General features: G+C 46.6%; 1 protein-coding gene across 3 annotated transcripts in view; it reads left to right on the forward strand.

Moving 5' to 3' along the window:
- The window catches only part of UPRT (uracil phosphoribosyltransferase homolog), a 66,526-nt gene that overhangs the window by 38,222 nt on the left and 2,741 nt on the right, over window positions 1–25,563 (forward strand). For 2 of the 3 annotated variants that reach the window (XM_030208738.1, XM_030208737.1), the window contains 3 exons: window positions 6,362–6,523; window positions 8,124–8,222; window positions 20,068–20,437. In XM_030208738.1, coding sequence (XP_030064598.1) covers window positions 6,362–6,523; window positions 8,124–8,222; window positions 20,068–20,174 — 368 coding nt within the window. In that variant the 3' untranslated portion in view covers window positions 20,175–20,437. Of the gene's footprint in view, window positions 1–6,361; window positions 6,524–8,123; window positions 8,223–20,067; window positions 20,438–25,563 lie in introns of those variants that run through there. The other variant, XM_030208739.1, reaches the window with a different exon arrangement.

Genomic DNA, 25,563 nt, shown 5'->3' on the forward strand with positions numbered 1-25,563 from the left:
CAGGACCTCGTCTGCTGATGTCGTCGGACGGTGGTGCATCGGGTGGAGTGCAGGTGAGGGCTGTCCATTCCCCTGCTGGTGGCGGTGAGCCCTCGGGTGGGTCTCCTCCTACCCTGAGGGCTCCTGCGGTACAGCCCCCCCGAGATCGACCCTCTTCGGTCTCGGCCCCGAGGAAGCGACGGGTGGATTCGACGTCCTCCTCGTCGGTGCCGGGGAGCTCCGGCGACATGCTTCGGAAGAAGTCGAAGAAGCATCGACACCGGTCCCCTCCCCGCGTCGGCACCGAGAGCTCTGGGTCGCCGAGGGAGTCGGCACCCAGCAGGCATCGGCACCGAGAGGACCGCTCACCCTCTGTTCAGGAGGTGTCGATGCGCTCCGCTCTGGACAGCCCGGAACAGCCTCCACGCCCGGAACAGGTACTGACGTCGACGCCTGCATCGACCTCCATGCCTTTCTCTGCAGCCGCTCTGAACGAGAGCCTCCGGGCCGTTCTCCCAGAGATTCTGGGGGAGCTGTTGCGCCCTACCCCTCCGGTACCGGCGGTGCTTGCGCCTCCGGTACCGTCGAGCGTGGCGCCGGCTGGCCCATCGCCCGGGGTGAGGTCCCCGACGTCGGTACCGCGTGCGGTGCCGACTGCGGCCACCTCCCAGGAGGGCTCCCCGACTACGTCGGCGGAGGGAGCTTCGCCGATGCGGGCGAGGGAGTCTACCTCTCGACGCCCCCATCGTGGACGTGGCTCCACGGAGTCGAGCCGGGCCCGGTTGCAGACGCAGGTCCGTGAACTTGTGTCTGACACCGAGGGTGAGGCCTCGTGGGAAGAAGAAGAAGATCCCAGATATTTCTCTGACGAGGAGTCTGAGGGTCTTCCTTCTGATCCCACTCCCTCTCCTGAAAGACAGCTTTCTCCTCCTGAGAGTCTGTCTTTTGCTTCCTTTGTCCGGGAGATGTCTACGGCCATCCCCTTCCCGGTGGTTGTGGAGGACGAGCCCAGGGCTGAAATGTTTGAGCTCCTGGACTATCCTTCTCCACCTAAGGAAGCGTCCACTGTTCCCTTGCATCATGTCCTAAAAAAGACATTGCTTGCGAACTGGACGAAACCTCTAACTAATCCCCACATCCCCAAGAAGATCGAGTCCCAGTACCGGATCCATGGGGACCCAGAGCTGATGCGCACCCAGTTGCCTCACGACTCTGGAGTTGTGGATCTGGCCCTAAAGAAGGCTAAGAGTTCTAGAGAGCATGCTTCGGCGCCCCCGGGCAAAGACTCTAGAACCTTAGACTCCTTTGGGAGGAAGGCCTACCATTCCTCTATGCTCGTGTCCAAGATCCAGTCTTACCAGCTCTACACGAGCATACACATGCGGAACAATGTGCGGCAGTTGGCGGGCTTGGTTGATGCTCTTCCCCCTGAGCAAGCCAAGCCTTTTCAGGAGGTGGTCAGGCAGCTGAAGGCGTGCAGAAAATTCCTGGCCAGAGGAGTTTATGACACTTTTGATGTTGCGTCCAGGGCCGCTGCTCAAGGTGTGGTGATGCTCAGGCTCTCATGGCTGCGTGCCGCCGACCTGGAGAATAGAATCCAGCAGCGGATTGCGGACTCGCCTTGCCGTGCGGATAACATTTTTGGCGAAAAAGTCGAACAGGTGGTAGAGTCTCTCCACCAGCGGGACACCGCATTCGACAAATTCGCCCGCCGGCAGCCTTCAGCTTCTACCTCTACAGGTAGACGATTTTTCGGGGGAAGGAAGACTGTTCCCTATACTTCTGGCAAGCGTAGGTACAATCCTCCTTCCCGACAGCCTGCGGCCCAGGCTAAGCCCCAGCGCGCTCGCTCTCGTCAGCAGCGTGCGCCTCAGCAAGGCCCCGCGGCTCCCCAGCAAAAGCAAGGGGCGAGCTTTTGACTGGCTCCAGCAGAGCATAGCCGACATCCAAGTGTCAGTGCCGGGCGACCTGCCAGTCGGGGGGAGGTTGAAAGCTTTTCACCAAAGGTGGCCTCTCATAACCTCCGATCTGTGGGTTCTCCAAATAGTCCGGCAAGGATACACCCTCAATTTGGCCTCAAAACCTCCAAATTGTCCACCGGGAGCTCAGTCTTACAGCTTCCAGCACAAGCAGGTACTTGCAGAGGAACTCTCCGCCCTTCTCAGCGCCAATGCGGTCGAGCCCGTGCCATCCGGGCAAGAAGGGCTGGGATTCTATTCCAGGTACTTCCTTGTGGAAAAGAAAACAGGGGGGATGCGTCCCATCCTAGACCTAAGGGCCCTGAACAAGTATCTCGTAAAAGAAAAGTTCAGGATGCTTTCCCTGGGCACCCTTCTCCCCATGATTCAGCAAAACGATTGGCTATGCTCTCTGGACTTGAAGGATGCCTATACACACATCCCGATACTGCCAGCTCACAGACAGTATCTGCGATTTCAGCTGGGCACACGCCACTTCCAGTACTGTGTGCTACCCTTTGGGCTCGCCTCTGCACCCAGGGTGTTCACAAAGTGCCTAGCTGTGGTAGCAGCGGCGCTTCGCAGGCTGGGGGTGCACGTGTTCCCATATCTCGACGATTGGCTGGTGAAGAACACATCCGAGGCAGGAGCCCTGCAGTCCATGCAGATGACTATTCGCCTCCTGGAGCTACTGGGGTTTGTGATAAATTACCCAAAGTCCCATCTTCTCCCAGTGCAGAAACTCGAATTCATCGGAGCCCTGCTGGATTCTCGGACGGCTCGCGCCTATCTCCCAGAGACGAGAGCCAACAACTTGTTGTCCCTCGTCTCGCGGGTGCGAGCGTCCCAGCAGATCACAGCTCGGCAGATGTTGAGATTGCTGGGCCACATGGCCTCCACAGTTCATGTGACTCCCATGGCCCGCCTTCACATGAGATCTGCTCAATGGACCCTAGCCTCCCAGTGGTATCAGGCCGCTGGGGGTCTAGAGGACGTGATCCACCTGTCCACGAGTTTTCTCGAATCCCTGTTTTGGTGGACGATTTGCTCCAATTTGACTCTGGGACGTCCCTTCCAAATTCCTCAGCCACAAAAAGTGCTGACCACGGATGCGTCTCTCCTGGGATGGGGAGCTCATGTCGATGGGCTTCACACCCAAGGAAGTTGGTCCCTCCAGGAACGCGATCTACAGATCAATCTTCTGGAGTTGCGAGCGATCTGGAACGCTCTGAAGGCTTTCAGAGATCGGCTGTCCCACCAAATTATCCAAATTCAGACAGACAATCAGGTTGCCATGTACTATGTCAACAAGCAGGGGGGCACCGGATCTCGCCCCCTGTGTCAGGAAGCCGTCAGCATGTGGCTCTGGGCTCGCCGTCAGGGCATGGTGCTCCAAGCCACATATCTGGCAGGCGTAAACAACAGTCTGGCCGACAGGTTGAGCAGGATTATGCAACCTCACGAGTGGTCGCTTAATTCCCGTGTGGTGCGACAGATCTTCCAGGCGTGGGGCACCCCCCTGGTGGATCTCTTCGCATCTCAAGTGAACCACAAGGTCCCTCAGTTCTGTTCCAGACTTCAGGCCCACGGCAGACTGGCGTCGGATGCCTTCCTCCTGGATTGGGGGGAAGGTCTGCTGTATGCTTATCCTCCCATACCTCTGGTGGGGAAGACTTTGTTGAAACTCAAGCAAGACCGAGGCACCATGATTCTGATTGCTCCCTTTTGGCCGCGTCAGATCTGGTTCCCTCTTCTTCTGGAGTTATCCTCCGAAGAACCGTGGAGATTGGAGTGTTTTCCGACCCTCATCACGCAGGACGACGGGGCTCTTCTGCATCCCAACCTCCAGTCCCTGGCTCTCACGGCCTGGATGTTGAGGGCGTAGATTTTGCCTCTTTGGGTCTGCCAGAGGGTGTCTCCCGCATCTTGCTTGCTTCCAGGAAAGACTCCACTAAGAGAAGTTACTTCTTTCATTGGAGGAGGTTTGCCGTCTGGTGTGACAGCAAGGCCCTAGATCCTCGCTCTTGTCCTACACAGACCCTGCTTGAATACCTTCTGCACTTGTCTGAGTCTGGTCTCAAGACCAACTCCGTAAGGGTTCACCTTAGTGCAATCAGTGCATACCATTACCAAGTGGAAGGTAAGCCGATCTCAGGACAGCCTTTAGTTGTTCGCTTCATGAGAGGTTTGCTTTTGTCAAAGCCCCCTGTCAAGCCTCCTACAGTGTCATGGGATCTCAATGTCGTTCTCACCCAGCTGATGAAACCTCCTTTTGAGCCACTGAATTCCTGCCATCCGAAGTACTTGACCTGGAAGGTCATTTTCTTGGTGGCAGTTACTTCGGCTCGTAGAGTCAGCGAGCTTCAGGCCCTGGTAGCCCAGGCCCCTTACACCAAATTTCATCACAACAGAGTAGTCCTCCGCACTCACCCTAAGTTTCTGCCAAAGGTCGTGTCGGAGTTCCATCTGAACCAGTCAATTGTCTTGCCAACATTCTTTCCCCGTCCTCATTCCTGCCCTGCTGAACGTCAGCTGCACACATTGGACTGCAAGAGAGCATTGGCCTTCTACCTGGAGCGGACACAGCCCACCAGACAGTCCGCCCAATTGTTTGTTTCTTTTGACCCCAATAGGAGGGGAGTGGCTGTAGGGAAACGCACCATATCCAATTGGCTAGCAGATTGCATTTCCTTCACTTACTCCAAGGCGGGGCTGGCTCTTGAGGGTCATGTCACGGCTCATAATGTTAGAGCCATGGCTGCGTCGGTAGCCCACTTGAAGTCAGCCTCCATTGAAGAAATTTGCAAAGCTGCGACGTGGGCTTCTGTCCACACATTCACATCCCATTACTGCCTGCAGCAGGATACCCGACGCGACAGTCAGTTCGGGCAGTCAGTTCTTCAGAACCTGTTTGGGCTTTAGGATCCAACTCCACCCCCCGAGGGCCCTGTTTGTTCTGTTCCAGGCTGCACTCTCAGTTAGTTGGTAAATTTTTTAGGTCAATCTCAGTTATGTCCTCGCCGTTGCGAGGCCCAATTGACCAATGTTGTTGTTTTGAGTGAGCCTGGGGGCTAGGGATACCCCATCAGTGAGAACAAGCAGCCTGCTTGTCCTCGGAGAAAGCGAATGCTACATACCTGTAGAAGGTATTCTCCGAGGACAGCAGGCTGATTGTTCTCACCAACCCGCCCGCCTCCCCTTTAGAGTTGTGTCTTCCCTTGAAGTGTATTGTCTTGCTACATACTGGACTGGCCGGCTCGAGCCGGTTTCGGGCGGGAAGACGGCCGCGCATGCGCGCGAGGGCTAGCAAAGGACTTTGCTAGTGAAGTTTCCGATTGGAGGGGCTGCCGTGGACGTCACCCATCAGTGAGAACAATCAGCCTGCTGTCCTTGGAGAATACCTTCTACAGGTATGTAGCATTCGCTTTGCCTGGGCTTCCAGGATGGTGTTTTTGAACAGCATACACGCCTGATGTAAATTTTTGACCCTCACAATCGATCCTCTAAGTTGTTTTTCACTGTTCTTCTCATTTTATCATAGTCTCCTTTTTTAAAGTTAAATGCTAACGTATTTGATTTCCTATGTATACTTCAAAGCTAATATCAAATCCGATCATATTATGATCACTGTTATCAAGCGGCCCCAGCACCATTACCTCCCGCATCAGAATCTGCTAAAAATCCATTTTTCTCCGAGAACAAGCAGGCTGAATGATTCTCACAAGTGGGTTGATGATCTGCGTTGGCCTGGGAACCGGCATATCACATAGTAAAGAAAAAATTTTGCTAGAGCCTTCTGACGTGCATGTACAGAGTGCCTTCCCACCCATCGCGTGACTGCGCTCCTCATTCTTTTTCCGCGTGAGGACCGGCAGTTTTTTCTGTGGCTCCTCTTTCGCCCTAATCTATGTTATGTTCTCGCCGTTGCGAGGCCCAATTGACCACTGTTTGTTGTTTGGGTGAGCCTGGATGCTAGGGGTACCCCACTTGTGAGAATCATTCAGCCTGCTTGTCCTCGGAGAAAGCGAGGATTCTTACCTGTAGCATTTATTCTCCAAGGACAGCAGGCTGATCATTCTCACAATCTCGCCCACCTCCCCTAGGAGTTTTCTTTTCTTTTGTTTATGCTTTTGGATTGAACTGAGGAACGCGTTTTTTTCTTTTTGCTATGCAATATGCCGGTTCCCAGGCCGATGCAGATCGTCGACCCACTTGTGAGAATGATCAGCCTGCTGTCCTCGGAGAATACCTTCTATAGGTAAGTATCTTTGCTTTTTCCAGGGTTCATATAGAAACTAGAACTCTGCACTGGTGAAAGAAGGTTGATTTAGAAGAGGATTAGACATGGCTGGTGTTGGGTAGTTGGTCCCACTTTTCTTCTCTGTAATGCTTTTTGGGTGTCTGCTGCCTGTTTTGACTTGCAGGTGAGGCAATGGAACAGGGACTCCGGGACTGCTGCCGATCTATCCGAATAGGGAAGATCCTGATTCAGAGTGATGAAGAGACACAGCAAGCAAAGGTGTATTATGCCAAGTTCCCGCCAGACATATACAGAAGGAAAGTGCTCCTGATGTATCCCATCCTGAGTGAGTAAAGCTGTCACATTGCTTTTAGTTACAGGAGGATGGTGCACTCAGAAGAATGTACTAGTTCTATGGACAGGAAAAGTTTAGCAGATATCTAGTGTTTTTGTAGTTTTGTGGCAGTGGTGGGACGGTTACGGTCAGAATTAGGGGATTGCTTTGGGTAGTTTGATGACAGGGCTTGCACCTTAAATAAACTAGCATTTATGGAGCCAAATATTTTCAGGTTTGCCCTTTGCAACTCATTTATGCATGGTGGAGAATTTCCAGTTGGAATACAAAGCAGGATAATTTTCAGAGGCTGCTGTGAACAACAGGGTCAGTGCCCATATAGAATAAACAATTTTAGAGACATCCATCTGGAGAAATTGAAAGTTTTTTTTTTTTTTTTTGTATCCTAGCATCATCAGTTATATCATTTCAGTCCTGCCTTGCATTGATTAGCTTTGTACAGTTTTTTTTTTCTTTTTAATATAAATGTGAGAGAATTAGTAGCTCAGTGTGCCGCACTGCAGTGGCTGATATGTGTTTACAGATTTGGAGTGTTCGTAGAACTCAGCATGACGGGCTAGGCCTGTCGCTTTCATTTGCATTTCTTTGCCGGTGCACCATGGAGGGAAGCTTGCAAACAGTAATCTAATCACTTTAAAAGCTTTGAAATACCAATTAACTGAAGGTTCTCTGCACATTCTGCTTAGAAGAGGAACTTGCTGCTTTGTGCCTCTGTTTGAATCCTGTAGCTTACTCGTGGGCTGGTGCTCAGAACTTGGCGCTATTTGGAACAGTGCCCGATCAATACTGCGGGAGCAGCGCTGAAAAACAGCTCCCCAATGCTCAACCATAGAAAGATGGAAATGATATGTGTGCTGTTTGACTGAAAGCAAGGGGGAGGAACATGCCTGGTGCATGTACACAAGAGTTTTGTGATAAATACAGCTCTTGTATGCATACACCAGGCAAACCGGGAAGCAAAGCACACATTGGTGCCATTCTTCTGCACCTTTAAATATAAGCGTTTCATTTTGTTTTTTCACCTGAAAAACTTATATTTAAGCACAGAAAACAGGCGCCAATGTGTGCTTTCACTTTCGGGTTTGCTCTGTGTCGTATACATTCGTCTCTCACTACCAGCGCTTAGAGGCTTGCACGGGCTTCTTTATGCTTTCAAGTTAAATAAAACCCAGCAGCTTTTAAAGAAAAAATCACGGGGAAATCCTCTCTTCAAACAGCCCGATGTGTGTGCAAAGCTGGTGTTAGGTAAGGGTGGCTTTGGTTTATGTGTTGTTATCTGAGCATCGGGAGGGAATAGGAAATGACCTCATTAACATCCATTTGACTGCATTTGCATGCTGTGTTTGCTAATCTTTGGTGCACACATTGTCTCCTATGCTAGAGTCCTCTGAGCATTCTGTGCTCACTGGCGCAAATTCAGCGCTAATCACTGGCGTTAGGTTTTGAGCATCGGCCCATCTGTAGTGCAGTTTTTAGCTGTAAAGTTAGACTGTGACTGTCACCTACTTGCATTAGGTTGGGGACGGTTCATGGCTGATTGGAAGATGCCAGTGACTGTCTCCTTGTCAATTTCTTTCTCATTTTCCTGAAGGTACCGGGAATACTGTAATTGAGGCTGTAAAGGTTCTAATCGAGCATGGGGTACAGCCCAGCTTTATCATCTTGCTCAGTCTGTTCTCCACCCCCCACGGTAAGCCACCAGCTGCTTATCTTTGACACAGTTAGTATACCAACACGCTAATAGCTATTACAGTGACCAGGATGTGTTATTTTTATTTAAACCACATGGAGACACTCTCTTGTATAGCCTTATCAACGCACACAGGGCTGGACAGTGCAAGTAATGACAATTTGCAGTTACTGTCTGAATGTGAATATATGAATTGGGAATATTTATTCTAAACTAAATAGGAGCCTGTGATATATTCCACATCTAATGAGAGGATACTGTATGTATCTGTGTGCAAGATACCACATGAAGAAGACAGATCTGGAAACCTCTTTTCCAATAAAACTAGAAATATCAGTGGTGTGGTGCTGGTTTCACTCAGCAGCTCTGCACATTCATCTCCTGTACGGTTACTGCACTGCTGTGTGGACAGTCACATCCTCCCCTGTCCTTGATGTCTTTTTAATCACGCCAGAAACACAGACACCATACCTCAGCTTGCCAGGCTGTATAGGAGACATTCTGTTGTGGCATTGGTAGAGGAACACAATACTAGAAACAACCCTTGCAGAAACATACTGAAATAGAACAGAGAAGCAGATGAAAGTATTGAAAACTATATGACCTAAAAGTGTGTAAGTTATTTGAAAGGGTCATAGGCGTACAATAGCTTTAGATGCAGTTTATATATACCGACTATTACTCTAGATGTTGATAATAACAGTTCAAGAGCAGAATAAAAGCTAATAAATCCACCTGGAGCACGTCTATCACATCTTACCTTTTTCTTTGCTAAGAACTAAGTGCAGGGTGTGAGCTTTGAACTGGGATGGTTTTTTCTTGGCTGATACCAAGAACCTGCATCATACAGGAGGGATGGGGGGGATTAATACTTTGACATGGCCCTATCAAACATATAAATGGCGAGTAACCGTACTTACCCGCAAATGCGCAGTAGAGACTTACCTCTCTGTCCCGCCCCCGCGTCAATACGTGATGACGGGGGCGGGACAGAGAGGGAAACTGCGTGAAGGGGAGGGAGGGAGGGAACCGCTGACGTCGCTACTGCTCCCCCCCCCCCTTGAGGTCGCCGCTACCGCTCCCCCCACCCGGAGTCGCCGCCTCCGCCACCCCTCCACCCGGCCCGAGCACTCTCTTCGGTATTGAACTTACATCGCCGACACGCAGCAGGCAGATCAGCTGAGCTCCCATCGGCCTTCCTTCCCTGCCTGTGTCCCGCCGTCGCCGACGTTACGTCACACGAGGGCAGGACACAGGCAGAGAAGGAAGGCCGACGGGAGCTCTGCTGATCTGCCTGCTGTGTTTCGGCAACGTAAGTTCAATAGCGAAGAGAGGGCCCGGGCCGGGTGGCGGCGGTGGCGACCTCGGGGGGGGGGGGGGGGGGGGGCTTGGAAAAACCCCATCCTAGCCCGTTTTAACGGGCTCAACGGCTAGTTATATATAAACCAGAGACATACTCCACCACAACAGCAAAAAGAGCAGTGGTAAACATTATACATCAAGAATTAAATTTATACCTTTTATCTAACAATCATGTTAAAGTAGACTCAACTAAAATGTCTTGAAAAATATTTTGACTACATGGTTCTGCTTTAGGGAGTTGCTTACTTTAAAATAGTAAAATATTTTAAAAATGTACCAAAATTAAGTAGATATATTTATGACCAGTGGCGTAGCTAGGACTGAACATTTGGTTTGGTCATACTGTCTCTCTCCAGCTTTTCTCAACTTTCTCCAGAGTCTGCTGGCCTTTTGACATTTTTTTTCTCTATGTCCACTATCCATCTTTCCTGTGTGTTCCAATCCATCCTGTCCAGCATCTCCCCTCTGTGTCCCTGTTCCTCTCCCGTGTTCAGCATCTCTCATGTGTGTCCTTGTCTTACCTCTATCCAGCATATCCATGTGTCCCTATCAGTCCCCTTGTGTCCAGTATTGCCCTTCCATGTCCCTGTCTCTATGCTACATCCACTGCCAGCATCTCTTCTGTGTCCCTGTCCTTCCACATAGTCCAGATTCTGTCCTCTCTTCCCTTCTTCCTGCAACCCCAAACTCTCCCTGGTCTGGCATCTCTCACTCCCTCTCTTTCTTTCTCTTTCCTCCACTTCCCCCTCCCAGTCCAGCATCTGCCACCTCTCTTCCCCCTCCACAATATCTAGTATCTTTCTCCCCTTCACTTTGCTCCAGGTCTCTTTCTCTCTCTCTTCCCAAGTCCAGCATCTCTTCCCCCTCCACTTTGCTGCGGGTCTCTCTCTCACTTTCTCTTCCTAAGTCCAGCATCTCTCCTCCTTCCCTGTCTGGTCCAGCATCTCTTCACCCCCCTCCCTCGCTCAGGTCTGGCTGCCTCTCGCTGGCTGGCAAAGCCTTTGCTCTGTGTCCTATGCAAAGGAAGTTGCATCAGAAAGGCGGGACACACAGAGGAAATGCTCTGCTGCCTCTGCCAATGGGGATGGAGAGGGAGGGTACAACCAGTGGCGTTCCTAGGGCGGCTGACACCTGGGGCGGATCGCCGATGCGCCCCCCCCCCCCCCCGGGTGCAGCGCCCCCCCCCTGGTGAAACGACACCTCCCCCCCCACCCGAGTGTATTTTTACCTGCTTGGGGGGGGGGGGGGGGGTGCCGCGCGCCTGTCGGCTTCGCTCGTTTCATGCTCCCTCTGCCCTGGAACAAGAAGTAACCTGTTCCGGGGCAGAGGGAGCACAGAACGAGCAGCGCCGACAGGCGCGTGGCACCCCCCCCCAACGGCGTGCACCCGTGGCAGACCGCACCCCCCCCCCCCCCCCCAGGAACGCCACTGGGTACAACATCAGGTGGCACCACCTACCATTGGATGGCCCTGGCCATTTTGCTGGGCTTGCTCAGTGGTAGCTACATCCCTGTTTATGAGCAAATACTTGCTAAACAAATTTTCTACAGATGCACAACATTGTTTCTCAATTAGGCAGTGACCTTGTACTAGAATCAGAATTCAGACCAGTGGATGATCAGTTCCAGCCGGAGAATTCCTTTGATAATTTCTCTCTTATTAAATACCAGCCTGCCATGTTTCTTTTCTTCAAAAAGGCGGTAAATAAATAAATGCTTTAAAAATCAGAAACTAGAACTAGAGTAGCCTAATAATTTGAGCAGACTGAAAACAAGGGGAGCCAGGGTTCAAGTTTCAAATCTCCCACAGACATGCCTTGTGATCTTGGGCACGACATTTCCCTCTCCATTGCTACATATGCAGACTTGACTGTGAGCCCCCTGGGGACAGGGAAATACCTACTGTACCTGGATTTGTAACTCACCTTGAACTTGGATTTCAAAGATAATAACATATGAAGTCTAATATGTAGCTGTATGCACACATTTAAACAAAAGTAAAAATAAAAGCAATAGCACCACCTCCTTTAAAAAAAGGTATTAAAGTATGGGATAGGCATTCAGAAAAACAGAATAATTTCCAATCTGGTAAAGAGAACAATTGTGGGCAAATCCAGACAGGATGACCCTGGTGGTGTTTGTAAGTGGGGGGGGGGGGGGGGGGGGGGGGGGCACAAGGCCCCAGACTCCACTATATCTGCTCTCTCCCATATATAAATAAATACAATATATTTCAAACAAAAGGTATTATCCTTATAATGGTCAATCGTACAGACAATATTACAGGAACACAAAAGGTTATAGTTATTTAAAGCTGTGACATAGAGCGCAGTACTTCCTCCTCCTTTATAATGACAATGCAAAACACCATTCACACATAACAGCTAAACAGTTAAATTATTGAGACTTCTCTTCTTTTTTTTTTTCATGTCTTTTCTTGTACCCAAATACACTGTCGGCAATGCAGTCTCTATCTGCAGCACCATACCTCCACTCACACACATCAAACAGACAAAGCAAGCCACAGTAAAAACATTGACAGTATTAGACAAGAGCATGGCAGCACAGCACAAAATCAGCGGACAAATAGACCTACTGTTTTTTTTTATAAAGCACATTGGCTTTAGTAAGCAGAAAACTCAGAGTAGAGATAGGAGGAGTTAAATAAAAATATATTTTCCTAATAGAGCAGCAAGAAAGGAAACATGCACACATCATAAATTTGCCACAAATGCACTTAACGGGTCACATAAACTGAAGCAAGTGCAGAACTCTGCACTACATAGTTTACTAATGCAACCAAAACAGGAACCAAATCGGACGGCATCTAAAATATATAAAAGTACATCGGGGTTACACCAGTTTGTAAGTGGGGGGCACAAGGCCCCAGACTCCACTAAGTGTCTACCACAGTAGTGTACAGAATTTCCATTATCTAATATAATAAAAGTCACCCTCAATGTTCTGAGGACAACGTTCTGAAGTCACTCAGACTCCCAGAATGGTTCGTAAGTTCATGGTGGTGAAGCCACTGACCAAGACTCTCTGCCCCGCCCTCACGTCAAACGTAATGACGGCGAGGGCAGAAAACCAAAACAAAAATGAAAGAAGGGACCGCATCTAGGCAGGGGGAGGAGCGTTTCCAGACCCCCCACACACCCCTCTTCTTCCAAGCTGAACCACCAAGTCCATAGACCGCTATTAAATGGACTTGGAAAAATTCCGCATTTTTAGGTATAACTTGTCTGGAATGTTTTTACGTTTGGGGAGCGTGCCAGGTGCCCTTGACCTGGATTGGCCACTGTCGGTGACAGGATGCTGGGCTAGATGGACCTTTGGTCTTTCCCAGTATGGCACTACTTATGTACTTATGTACCACCCAACACAACCAACACACCCCTCCAACATACACACTCTCTCACTCAAAATCTCTTCTGCCATTGCTTCCTGAACCCCCCCTCCACCCCCCCCCCCCCCACACTCACTATGTCTCATCTGGCAGCGCGTCCTGAAACACCTGCCACCCCCCACACACAGTCACTCACTAATCTGGCAGCCGTTCCAGAACCCCCCCCCCCACACTCAGTCACTCACTCTCATTTGGCTCCGCTTCCTGAACCCCCCCTCCCCCCACACACACAAACATTCACTCTCTCATCTGCCAGTGCTTCCTGAACCCACGCCACAAACACTCACTCTCATCTGGCAATGCTTGAAACGCCCCCCCCCCCCCCCCCACACACACACACACTCACTCATCTGGCAGCGCTTCCTGAACCACCCACACCCTTCTTCTTCCAAGCTGAAACCCCCAACACACCCCAACACCCCCCCCCCCCCCCCCAAAACACACACACACACACTCTCTCATCATCTGGCAGTGCTTCCAGAAACCCCATACACACACAAGCACTCACTCTATCTCTCATCTGGCAGCGCTTCCTGAACCCCCCTACCCCCCCCCCCCCCCCCCACACACACACACTCTCTCATCTGGCAGCGCTTCCAGAAACATCATACACACACACTCACTCTCTCTCTCATCTGGCAGCGCTTCCTGAACCCCCTGCCCCCCCCCCCCCCCCACACTCACTTACAATGTCATCTGGCATTGCTTCCTGAACCCCCCCCCCCCCCCCCCCCCCCACACACACACACACTCACTCTCTCACTCTCATCTGGCAGCACTTCCTGAACACCCCACACCCCTCTTCAAAGCTGAACCCCTCCAACACATCCCCCCCCCCCCCACACACATACTCTCTCTCTCCCCCTCCTCCAGCACACCAATTGCTTAGGTGCAGTGGCGGCAATCTCAGACACCAGAAAGAGAGGGGGGCCTGACACCATAGAGAGAGGGAGGGAGGTATCTCTGTCACACACACACTCTCTCTCTCTCACAGACAATGTCTTTCTGTCTCTCACTCTCACACACTCTGTCTTACAGTGTATCACATTCACTCTCTATGTGTCACACAGTCACTTACACACTCGCTTGGTCTCATACACTGTCTCACAGAGAATCAGTGTCTCACACACACTCTCTCGCACACACTGTATCTGTGTGAAACATACTCTCTCTATCGCACTGTGTCTCACATACGCAATTGCACACACTCTCATTCTCACAGACACACTCACACCCAGACTCACTCTCTCTCTCACACACAGTCACTCTCACATACACTCTCCAAAACATACACACTATGAGGAAACGGGCCTTTTTTACTAGTATCTTATAAAGAAGGAGAGACAGAGACATAAGGCTGTATTTCTAATTATGAGAAAAAGTATATTTTATTATAAGCTTACGAATATGAACAATACAGCACAGTTTTGATGGGGTACCTACATCAACCCCTCTATTGGAACCATTGCAAATACAATTTGCTGACCAGGAACTTTCAGCATCTTTGCTGTATGCTCCCTCGTGCCCCGTTAATCTACTGGGTCGCGACTTATTGACACAGTTTCGTTTTCAAATACACTTTGACATCCCTGCACCCACCTCTGATACCTCTTTGATTTTTGCTGTTGCCCTTCACACTGAACAGCAAATTGCTTCAATATTGGATCAGTTTACCTGAGGATTTGTGGGCTTCACCACCCTCACCATATGGTAAAGTCTCATCTACCTCTCACAAAATTAAATTGCTTCCACACTGTGATGGTCCAAAGATTTCCCAATATCACAGTTGCCATTGAGGTCAGTGCTCTCCTTGACCCCAATAACAATGCCATAACTCAGGAAAGTACAGTGTAGTGTCCGTACTCTCCTTCCACATGTATATAACCATTACACTTTAACTTTATTAACCTAATAAGTATAATGGACGATTACTAATGGTATTTGTCATGCTCTACATATATTAATCATGCCTTATTTTTACCATTTATTCCTCCTACTTTGTAAGTCTCCCTGGCTGGTTATTATAGCGACATGCACACCTCTGTGTTCAGGAACTCGACACAATGCACCTCATGGTAGTCTCACCTGATTCTTCACACGTGAAGGCCCGGCTTTTGCCTGCCTTCAAGGGGGGACTGTTAATATAAGGGCTTCTAGCCTAATGCTGGACATGACCTGTGACCCTATATTAAAGCTGAGAAGGCTTGCATGTCTGTGTAACCAGGCCTCTGGACTTCAAAGTATAGTGGAATATTGTTTGCACTTTGCTCGGCATTTGCTAACAAGCGAAAGCAGAAGTTTGGAAATAGACTCTGCTTCACACTAGAAATATGCTAATTGCTTTTATGAGATAAGAACATGATTAATGTAGCTACTGAGCATGACTGATGAATGCCAGGAGTTGTTACTAGGGTAAAATAGAATATTTCATGAAGAATTAATGGACATTTAATCAGATAACAGTAAAAAGAATACAGAAGTGTAATGGTAAATGAAACTTGTGGTTAGGCCATGTAAATGTTACTGACCTTGATTATTTATTTATTGCATTTGTATCCCACATTTTCCCACCTATTTGCGGGTTCAGTGTGGCTTACAATACATTATGAATGATGGAAATACAATGTGTTACAGTACAATTATGGGTTACATTATGAGGAGTTATGGGAAGACAAAGTCAAGTCAAAACAACATTTAGAGCGTATAAACAGTGGAATGTTACAATGGGGAAAGGGTAAGGCGATAAAACAATAGCACGACAACCTTAGGGTATAGCAATTTTGTAAGTGGGTGGAGTATTAATTGTGGTGAAGATACGAGTAGGAGAGTTCAGAAGAGAGTGTGTTGGTGCCTTTCTGTTAGTGTGTGTGGACTTCATATGTTTTGATCCTTGCAGTAAATTTTCTCGAAGAGATAAGTCTTTAATCGTTTGCGGAAGTTCGTTAGTTCGTAGATCGTTTTCAGGTTGCGTGGTAGTGTATTCCAGAGTTGCGTGCTCGTATAAGAGAAGGTTGACGCGTGCAGTACTTTGTATTTTATGCCTTTGCAGTTAGGGAAGTGGAGATTGAGGAAAGTTCGGGATGATTTTTTTGGCGTTTCTGGGTGGCAGGTCTGTTAAATCAGACATGTATGCAGGGGCTTCACCGTGGATGATTTTGTGGACTAAGGTGCATACTTTAAAGGTGATACGTTCCTTTAGTGGGAGCCAGTGCAGTTTCTCACGTAAGGGTTTTGCACTTTCGTATTTTGGTTTTCCGAAGATGTCTGGCTGCTGTATTCTGAGCTATTTGAAGTTTCCTCAATATTTGTTCTTTGCAGCCCCCGTATAGTGAGTTACAGTAGTCTAGATGACTGAGTACGAGTGATTGCACTAGGTTGCGGAAGACAGATCTTGGAAAGAATGGTCTTATTCTTTTCAGTTTCCACATGGAGTAGAACATCTTTTTGGTTGTGTTGTTTTCGTGAGTCTCAAGTGTTAGGTGGCGGTCGATAGTGACTCCAAGGAGTTTTAACGTTTTGGAGATTGGCAGTTGTAGTTTAGGTGTGCTGATAGCGGTAAATTTTTTCGTGTTGTATTGGGAGGTGAGTATGAGGCATTGAGTTTTTTCTGCATTCAATTTCAGTCGGAATGCATCTGCCCAAGTATTCATGATGTGTAGACTTTGGTTGATTTCGTTGGAGATTTCGTTAATGTCTTGTTTGAAAGGAATATATATCGTTACATCATCTGCGTATATGTACGGGTGAAGGTTATGATTTGATAGTAGTTTTGCCAAGGGGATCATCATTAGGTTGAAGATAGTTGGTGATTACGCAGAAAAAGTGATGATTTATAGCAAATACTCATAATTCAGCAATAATAAAAGGAAGTTAGATGGTAAAAGAGAGAACCTGAAAGACAGGCCGAAACAGAGAAAACAGGAACTTTAAAGAGGTGGTCTTAATGAGGTAAAATGACGCGGCTTCCATAGACTTCAATAGGATAGAAAACATATATAAGATGCAGAAAGATTGATTAGATTCAGAGATGTTCTACTGTGTATTCATTGTTAGAAGACCTGTGTCATCTCTCTGAGAAAAAGCCTCCGGCCTACACTGATTGACTTGCCTTGAATTGCTGTATTGTTCATATTGGTAAGCTTCTAATAAAATATACTTTTTCTCATAATTAGAAATACAGCCTTATGTCTCTGTCTCTCCTTCTTTATAAGATATAATGGAAATTCTGTACACTACTGTGGTATACACTGTTAGCTGAAATATATTTGTATTTATTTATATATGGGAGAGAGCAGATATAGTGGAGTCTGGGTCCTTGTGTCCCCCACTTACATGTCATTCCAACAATAGGATCTTCGGATGGCTGGAAACTGCTTGTATCTGTCCTTAGGACAAAACTTTGCAAATAAATTGCCTGTTAGATGTGGATGTGTCTTATTTTACCTTTATTGGTTCAAGTATGTACTCTGTTGTGCTGAAAAACTAGCTCAAGCTCTGTGTTGAGGTGTGATTAATCAGGATGAAAAGCAACTGCAAAGATAAAGGTGTAACATGACCCACAGTCTAGAAGCAACGGCGTACAAAGAAAGAAAAAATATTTATGGCTTAATGCAAAAACTCCTAGCTCTCACTATTGGAGGACTTTAAGATGGGTTGTGAATGTATTTGGGGTTTTTTTCTATTTTAAATTTTTGTCCTTGTATTAAGAGGATGCATTTTTTCTGTTTAATTCACTAATTGTATTCACTCTCAAGTTTCTTTTCAAGATGATATCTTGTAATGTATATTGAAATTTCCATTAAAAAAAATCATATAGAATGAGAAGAGACACATCCACATCATACATGTAGGTGCTTTCGTGCATAGCCTCTGCAATAGTGATCTACTGCTAGTTGTATTTTAGCTTAAATATGTGCATATACTTACATGTCTGCTTGCATGCTTCATTTTATTTCTGAACTATGTGTCTGGCGTATCAGGATGTGTTGGCTTGCCCTTCTTTTGTCTGTATATTACCAGGAACATTTATGTATGTTCTGTAAATGACATGCGTTAGTGAGATAAAGTGGACTGAACCTTTTGCTCAAGTGAAAGCCTGCAATTATTCATTCCCTTTAACACAGTGGCCCCTGTAGGGAATACAAGTTAGAGTTGAGTCTGGCAAGAGAGGAACTATATTCTCGCTGTACCCGCACTTCAGCAGTGGATTGGCTGAGTGCTTTGGAAAAGCCTTAGTAGGGCTTCCCTTGTGTCTCAGCTACAGCATATAGGATTCCTGAGAAATCCTGCCTCTTAGGACCAGAAACTTTAACAGTAACTTTGATTAAATATGGATTCATTTTTTAGAAATTGTAGTGTTCCAAGTCATTAGTACGGAACAGCAGCTCTGTGATGAAAAGTGAAGTTGTTGGCATGATTGAGTTCTGGCTTCAAAGGCCCTGGAAATGGTCTCCCTGCCCTACCCATTCTAAAGGGGACTGGGATATAATTGCTTTCTCTCAGCTTTCCTGGCTAGCCATCCGCCTTCTAACGAGGGCACTAGAGGGGATGCTACTTATATTTTGTATATGCTGATATTCAGTGAGAAAAAAAATTAATGGAGGAATTCTTGCTGTAATAAAATCTGGACTCCGATCCTAGCACCTGATGAAGTTTTGTGGATAGAAGGTTTGAACAACTTGATAATTCTGCCAGCAAAGAACTTGTCTAGCAAACTTGCTCACATTTTTCATGACTATTTTTTAAAATTAAGTTTGAAGTAATCAGTCCTCTGAAGCAGACATTTTTGCTGACTCGTGGCCATGTTGAGATATCTTTGAAAAGTGGTTTTCAGGAACTTTTATACAAAGTCACTTTTGTGTGTAAGAGGGCTGTCTGAACATACCCATGAGCTCCAGCAGTGCACACCTCAAGCTGGATTAAAGGGAAGCATTCCTGGAGGTGTGTTTTGGACAGGAGTCAAATAATTGTGCTTAATAATACTGTATTTTCACATATATTTGTGCTATTTTTTTGTTTTGTTACATTTGTATCCCACGCTTTCCCAGTCATGGCAGGCTCAATGCGGCTTACATGGGGCAATGGAGGGTTAAGTGACTTGCCCAGAGTTCCCAGTCAAAGTTAGCCCACACAGAAAACAGGCAAAATATATGGGCATTTTTAAAAAGAGAGTGTATGCACGGGCTTCCCTTCAAAAAATATGTGCCGTGTAGCCACAGGCTTTGCAGGTGGGCAGATAAGTTGAAAATTGTCTCCTTTGGGGTCTGTTCTGAAGTATGTTTCTTGAATAAAGTACATTTTTGATTTCACATTTTATGATGTTAGATTTGGCACATGAAATTAAGTATAACTCATGTTGAGCTCAGATTTTGAAAAGTTAAGTAAACTAAATCTAAAACAGTACGATCCAAACCATGAGGCCTAAACCTCCCATAACTTATTAGGTTAAACATGTGTCTTGCATGGCTTCAGGTAGGGAAGAGAGCAGTAGCGTAGCCAGAGTTTAATTTTTAGATGGGCCTGGAGGTGGACTGGGTGGGCACAGGCCTCGCATTTCCTCTCCACCCGCTACCCCCCCCCCCCCTCCGACAGCCCCCTGCACATGGTCAGTTCTGGTCATTTTTACTGACCTGAAGCGCCGTTCTCCCTCCAGCACCGGCGATTCTCATAGCCAGCCTTCTGCCAGTGCGCGTCGTCGGAGCCTCTTCTCAGGCGCGTCCCGTCCTGCCTACTCTGCAACTTCCTGTTTTCCGCAAAAGTGGGATGCAGGAAGTTGCAGGGTAGGCAGGACGTGCCTGAGAAGAGGCCCCAACGACGCTTGCTGGCAGAAGGCTGGCTATGGGAATCGCCGGTGCTGGAGGGCAGTAGAAGTGAGCAGACCACACGGACGGGGAGAGTGGGCAGAAGAGGCTGGGCGGGCCTGGAGCAAAAGTGGCAGGCCCACCCGTGGCTACGCCCCTGGAAGAGAGGCTCTTGCTGTAGATGTCATATTAATCTAATACAGTACACAAAATAAAGGTCAATAAAAATATAATAGTTTTTTTTACTGGACTAACTTAATCCATTTCTTTTAAAGGTGCCAAATCAATTATCCAGGAGTTCCCAGAAATCACAATTTTAACTACAGAAGTTCATCCTGTCGCACCAACGCATTTTGGGCAGAAATATTTTGGCACAGACTGAGACGCATTAATGAGGCTGTGCTTCCATGTTGTTTTGGGTGGGGGTGGGGGGGGGGTTCGTTTCTTTTTGTAGTGTAATAGAAAATGTTTTTAAGATCTCTCCTTTGCTGACCTGGTTTAATTTCTTTGGTTACTTCTTGACCTCTTTGCAGGGTACATTCTGTTATTAAGGGCGTGCTTCCTTTTAAATTAATAATTTTTTAAATGACCTGCTGTGTGGCTGCTTGCAATGGCAAAGAAAAATAAATTAAAAAAAAAAAAAGCATTGTGTGAGATGTTAAATTTCTAATATTTATCTTGCTAACCTAGGTTGAAATGTTGGTGAATAAGATGCTTTACTGGAATATCGACTTCTTGGCTTGCCCTGGTTTCTATGCCACTGCACATCTTATTTGATCTCCAGTCTCCCCATCTTAGCTGCCCTGAATTAAATTAACATACATCTCATCTGCATTTATCAGGTTGGCCAGAGACCACAGCTGCCCTCACCATTTGACAGTGTTATGTGGCTTCCATAGGCAGTAGTCATTGCATGAGGTTTGCCAAGTTGCCAAATTAGTTCAGTAAAAAATGAGACTAGAAACAAGACCTATTAGCCAAAATGTTATTTTTAATGCAGTACAGCTCTAGCACAGGACTGCATGAACACTGCAAGTTTTCAGTTTAAAATAAAATGAAAATAATAAACAGTACACCAAATGTATTCACCTAATATTGCAAAAACAAATGAAAAATGCAGGTCAGATCATATCAGGATATGACAGTTTGCAAGAAAATATGCATCAATAAAGACTTAAGATACTTTATATACAGAACAATTGAAACCAAAATTAAATTACATATTTTATATTTAAAAAAAAATATTTGCTATAAGATTGACCTGGAGGTGCTTAATATGTCTATAGCCGTCTACTCAAGATGGCTGTTTCACTGTCAAGCATCTGGACCCAGCTCTTCAACACTGCAGGTGCAACCCTAATGCAATTTTGTATAAAGTTACCCAATGTTAATAAAGCTACCTTTAGCAAATTTGTACAAACCACGAATCAACAGATAAATCAAGGAAAAAAAAATCACCCAAACCTTAGCACTCTAGCCCAGGAGCTTAAAAATGAAGCCAAAGGATTGGAATGGTCACTGGGTACCTAGAGGTAATACATATCAGTCGTAACAGTCACAAAACAATCAAGTGAGAGCAAAGGCCAGACATTACAGTACTGTCTCACACAGAAGTTACATGAGTTCAGCAATTTGAGAATCCTCAGAAAAATACAGTAAGCAGGTCCAAGACTGGTTTTATTCACCAAGAGCTCTTATCAACACAGTTCTCCTTGTACAAGTTCAAGATTTTGGTCCTCACATTTAAAGCAGCAGCTCCTCTTTAGTTTTCCAGATCACAACACATTATGTATGCACCTCACCGATCAACAGGCCTAATACATTTCACTCTTAGCTCCAAAGCACACATACCTCTGATCTTCCTTTAAAAAAATTTTTTTTTAAGGTCACCGAACCAAGATCATCAACAACCCCTCCTTTCCTGGGGGCTCATTCAAACCCTGTCCCCTGCACATCTCACTGTTGCTCCCATGCTCTGTATACTCTGTGGAACGGTTCCCACACTGTTTTAAATCTTGCTTCCATCTGCTCCCCTAGTTTAAACTAGCCACCTACTCCTCAAGGAAGTTTCCACCATTTTCTAACAGGTTACGGTTACAAATTCTGAATGCTTCATCAGACATTTCTGATCACTAGCTTCTCTTTTAAATGCTGTGATTCCTTATGGCCCTCCATGTTTGGTTTGATCATGAAACAACAAACTTAGGAGGTCCACTTTCCTCCTAAGTGGGTCACGAATCAGCTTGTGATTTGACATTGTACATCCAGGCCCCACCAATATACAACAGAATCCCATAATATCTGAAGGTTGAATCATCTCTACCTAGCTTCAAGGCAGGCCTAAATGCATATTTCTATTTCCAAGCTTTGGGGGATCGATGGTGGTGTGTGCCACAAAGGAAGGGAGATGTCCACGCTGGAGCCTTTCCTTCCTTTCTATTTTAACATATTCAAGTTTCTGTACCTTCTTTTATTCCTGTGCTTTTTATATTATTTTATGTAAACTAATGTGCTCTCCTGATGAATGGCAGTATATTAAGACTTGTAATAATAAGCATAAACATACACCTTCTATAGTTCCACTTCACCAAGGCATAGCATTGTACTCAAGGTGGAACAGGTGTACGGACAGCTAGGTAAAAGCTGAAACAGACTTTAATGACTGTGGAATACCTGGCAAAGCGCCTCTAAGAAGGAGCAGTCTCATTATTCCTAAATACAGTACTTTGACATTAATGTGTCAAGAACTTTTCCCCATCAGACATCCCCTTTAGTGTTTTTTTTTTAAACAAACACTTATAATTTGTACCCCTTTCTAATTCTAAGGTATTTTTATACAGTGGATTCACTCCCTCCTGCCATACACACAGTAAACGCAGAAAAAGCCTGTGAGGCAGACTGCATTGTAGGTACCTGTTAAACCAAGTGCATTAGGCTTCAGTCTCGCATCATTTCTAACTTGGGACCCTTTTACAAAGTGTCGGTAAGCCCAACACAAGCTTACCGTGTGTTAACCCGGAACTAGTGCTGGCCCAACGTGGCCCTGCCAGCGGTAGTTCCACCTCCAGTGTGTGCCATTTCTGGCGTGCTGGAATTAAAAAAAATGTTATAGTGCAGTGCTAACCAGGTGGTAATTGCTGCCCAGTTACTGCAGGGAGCCCTTAGCGCCACCTCAGTGGGTGGCGGTAAATGCTTCCCTCCGCATGGCCATTTTTTTAGGGGCTTTCTATATCCGCTGTAGTAAAAAGAGCCCCCGCCGCTACCACTGGGCCCTTTTTCCTGCAGCTTACTAAAAGGAATCCTAAGAGAAGCCCTCTCTTTCTCTCTAGTTTAAATGGTACTTATTTATTTATTGCATTTGTATCCCACATTTTCCCACCTCTTTGCAGGCTCAATGTGGCTTACAATACATCATGAATAATGGAAATACATGATGATAGATATTTAGGATTACAGGACTGTGCCTTAGTTTCAGATACATTATGGACTCAATTCAGTAAAATGACGGCGGTCCATCCAGTCTGCCCAACAAGCACACTCATTATCAATTAAATCAACAATGACTGTGATATTATATACTTTATCACGAGTCTTTCTTTGGCGTTTGTGGGACATGGACAGTAGAAGTGGGTGCCAAAAAATGCATGCTAAGTGCTATTCTATAACCAGTGCTTCATGCTGGGTGCCATTTATAGATTAGTGCTGGAATCTGTGCCAATTTTGGGGATGAGGATTTACACCAACTGAACCCTGGTGTAAATCCCCATGCCTAAATTAAGCGTGGATTCCCCGAATTCTATGACACTGCGCACAAATCCTAGAATCGCTCCTGACCGGCCCATGGCCCCTTTTGAAATCCACGCAGAAATATTTACGCATAGAATAACAACTCTAAAGCTGCATGTGCAAATTCCAATTATTGCCAATTAGCACCAATTGTTAGCAACCAATTATCAGCATTAATTGGTTCATTAAGCGATTAAATTGGCTATGGCCCCACTACCCCACAGTGCCTCTTTGGCAAAATGAGTGATGTTTCCAAGGGAGACATTTAGGGTGCTGGGCTAGGACCATTCTGAATTTAGTGCCCTGGCCCTGACTGCATTGGCTATACAATGAAAACTGGTTCCACTAAATGCAGTGGCGTTCCTAGGGGGGCTGGCACCCGGGACGGATCACCGATTCGCCCTGCCCCCCCCCCCCCCAATGCAGCGCAGACCCCTCAGGTAAAAGGACACCCCTGCGAAGGAACCCCCCCCCCCCCCCCCCGGGTGCATGCCGCCGGGGGGGGGGGGGGGGGGTGCCACGCGCGCCTGTCCTCCGTTGTTCCATGCTGCTTCTCTGCCCCGGAACAGGAAGTAACCTGTTCTGGGGCAGAGAAGAAGCATGGAACAACAGAGGGCAGGTGCGTGTGGCATCCCCTGGCAGTGTGCACCCGGGGCGGACCGCCCCCCCCCCCCCCCCCCCCCCCAGGAACGCCACTGACTTGTTCTATTAGTTACTCATTGAAGAGAAGTCTCCCTGCAGGATGACGCTATTATCTCTTTAATGCTTTGGCATTTTATTATTTCCTATTTGGTTTAATGGACACTTACTCTGCCATTACGTATTTGTTGTAAGTGTTCAGTGTGGAAGAATACAGTGCTTAACAATGACCATTAAAATAGATCTCTCTCCCCCCCCCCCCCCCCCCCCCCAATATGACCATGTGCCCATGGAGCTTGAGCATGATTTTCTGCTTGTAATATGAGTTACAACTGAGAAGGCCATGAACGGAGGAGTGGCCTAGTGGTTAGTGCAGCTCCATGTGACTCTGGGCAAGTCACTTAACCCTCCATTGCCCCAGATACAAATAAGTACCTGTATATCCTATTTAAACCCCTTTGAATGTAATTGCAAAAACCACAGAAAGGTGGTATATCAAGTCCCATTCCCTAATAAATGACTATGCTTTTGGAACCCCTTTCTCTCCTGCACAGTTCCAGCATATATAGGAGGGGTGAAAAACATTTTTTTTGCATGCCAACTATAAAGCTTGTTCAACTCCCCTCTTTGGAGGTGTCATACAACTGCAGTATATTATGTTCCCTTCACCCTCATAAGGTGTCTTCTTTCTGTTTGACAGGCTTGGGACAAAGGATAAGAGAGCTGCTGAGAGCACAGTAACTACAAATGCCTCAACACTGAGGCAAAGATCTCAGTTTCAAACATCAATTTTAACACAAAAGATTGGTGTCAAAGGAATGCTATGTTTAATTGGGCTGCTGATGCATTCCTTTACAGTATTTCACATTATGTTAAATAGGGATGGGAACAGGGATGGAATTTGATTTACCACCTTTCTTTGGTTACAATCAAAGCAATTTACATATTATATACAGGTACCTATTTTGTACCTGGGAGCAATGAAGGGTTAAGTGACTTGCCCAGAGTCACAAGGAGCTGAAGTGGGAATTGATTCTCAGGCAGGTGCACTAACCATTAGGCTACTCCTCCACTTCTTTGGATTCTAGAGGTTCAGAATATACCTCAAACATAATACAGTATACCAGTGGGAAAGAGTTAACAGGTTTTTTTTCCAAGTGCATCCCAATATACTAATTATGAAAGAACAGAAGCTCTTGAAACCACAAATGCAGATTTTTGTGTAGGGGAATTTCCTGGCGTGAATAAAGAATGAGAAAAAAATGAATTGTGATATGATTGTTATACTCAAAGCTGCCTATTCATTTTCAATACCATTCAAAAAAATGTTCATGCACCGATCCTGT

Source organism: Microcaecilia unicolor, chromosome 7 (genome assembly GCF_901765095.1).
Source record: "Microcaecilia unicolor chromosome 7, aMicUni1.1, whole genome shotgun sequence".
NCBI classification, from domain to species: Eukaryota; Metazoa; Chordata; class Amphibia; order Gymnophiona; family Siphonopidae; genus Microcaecilia; species Microcaecilia unicolor.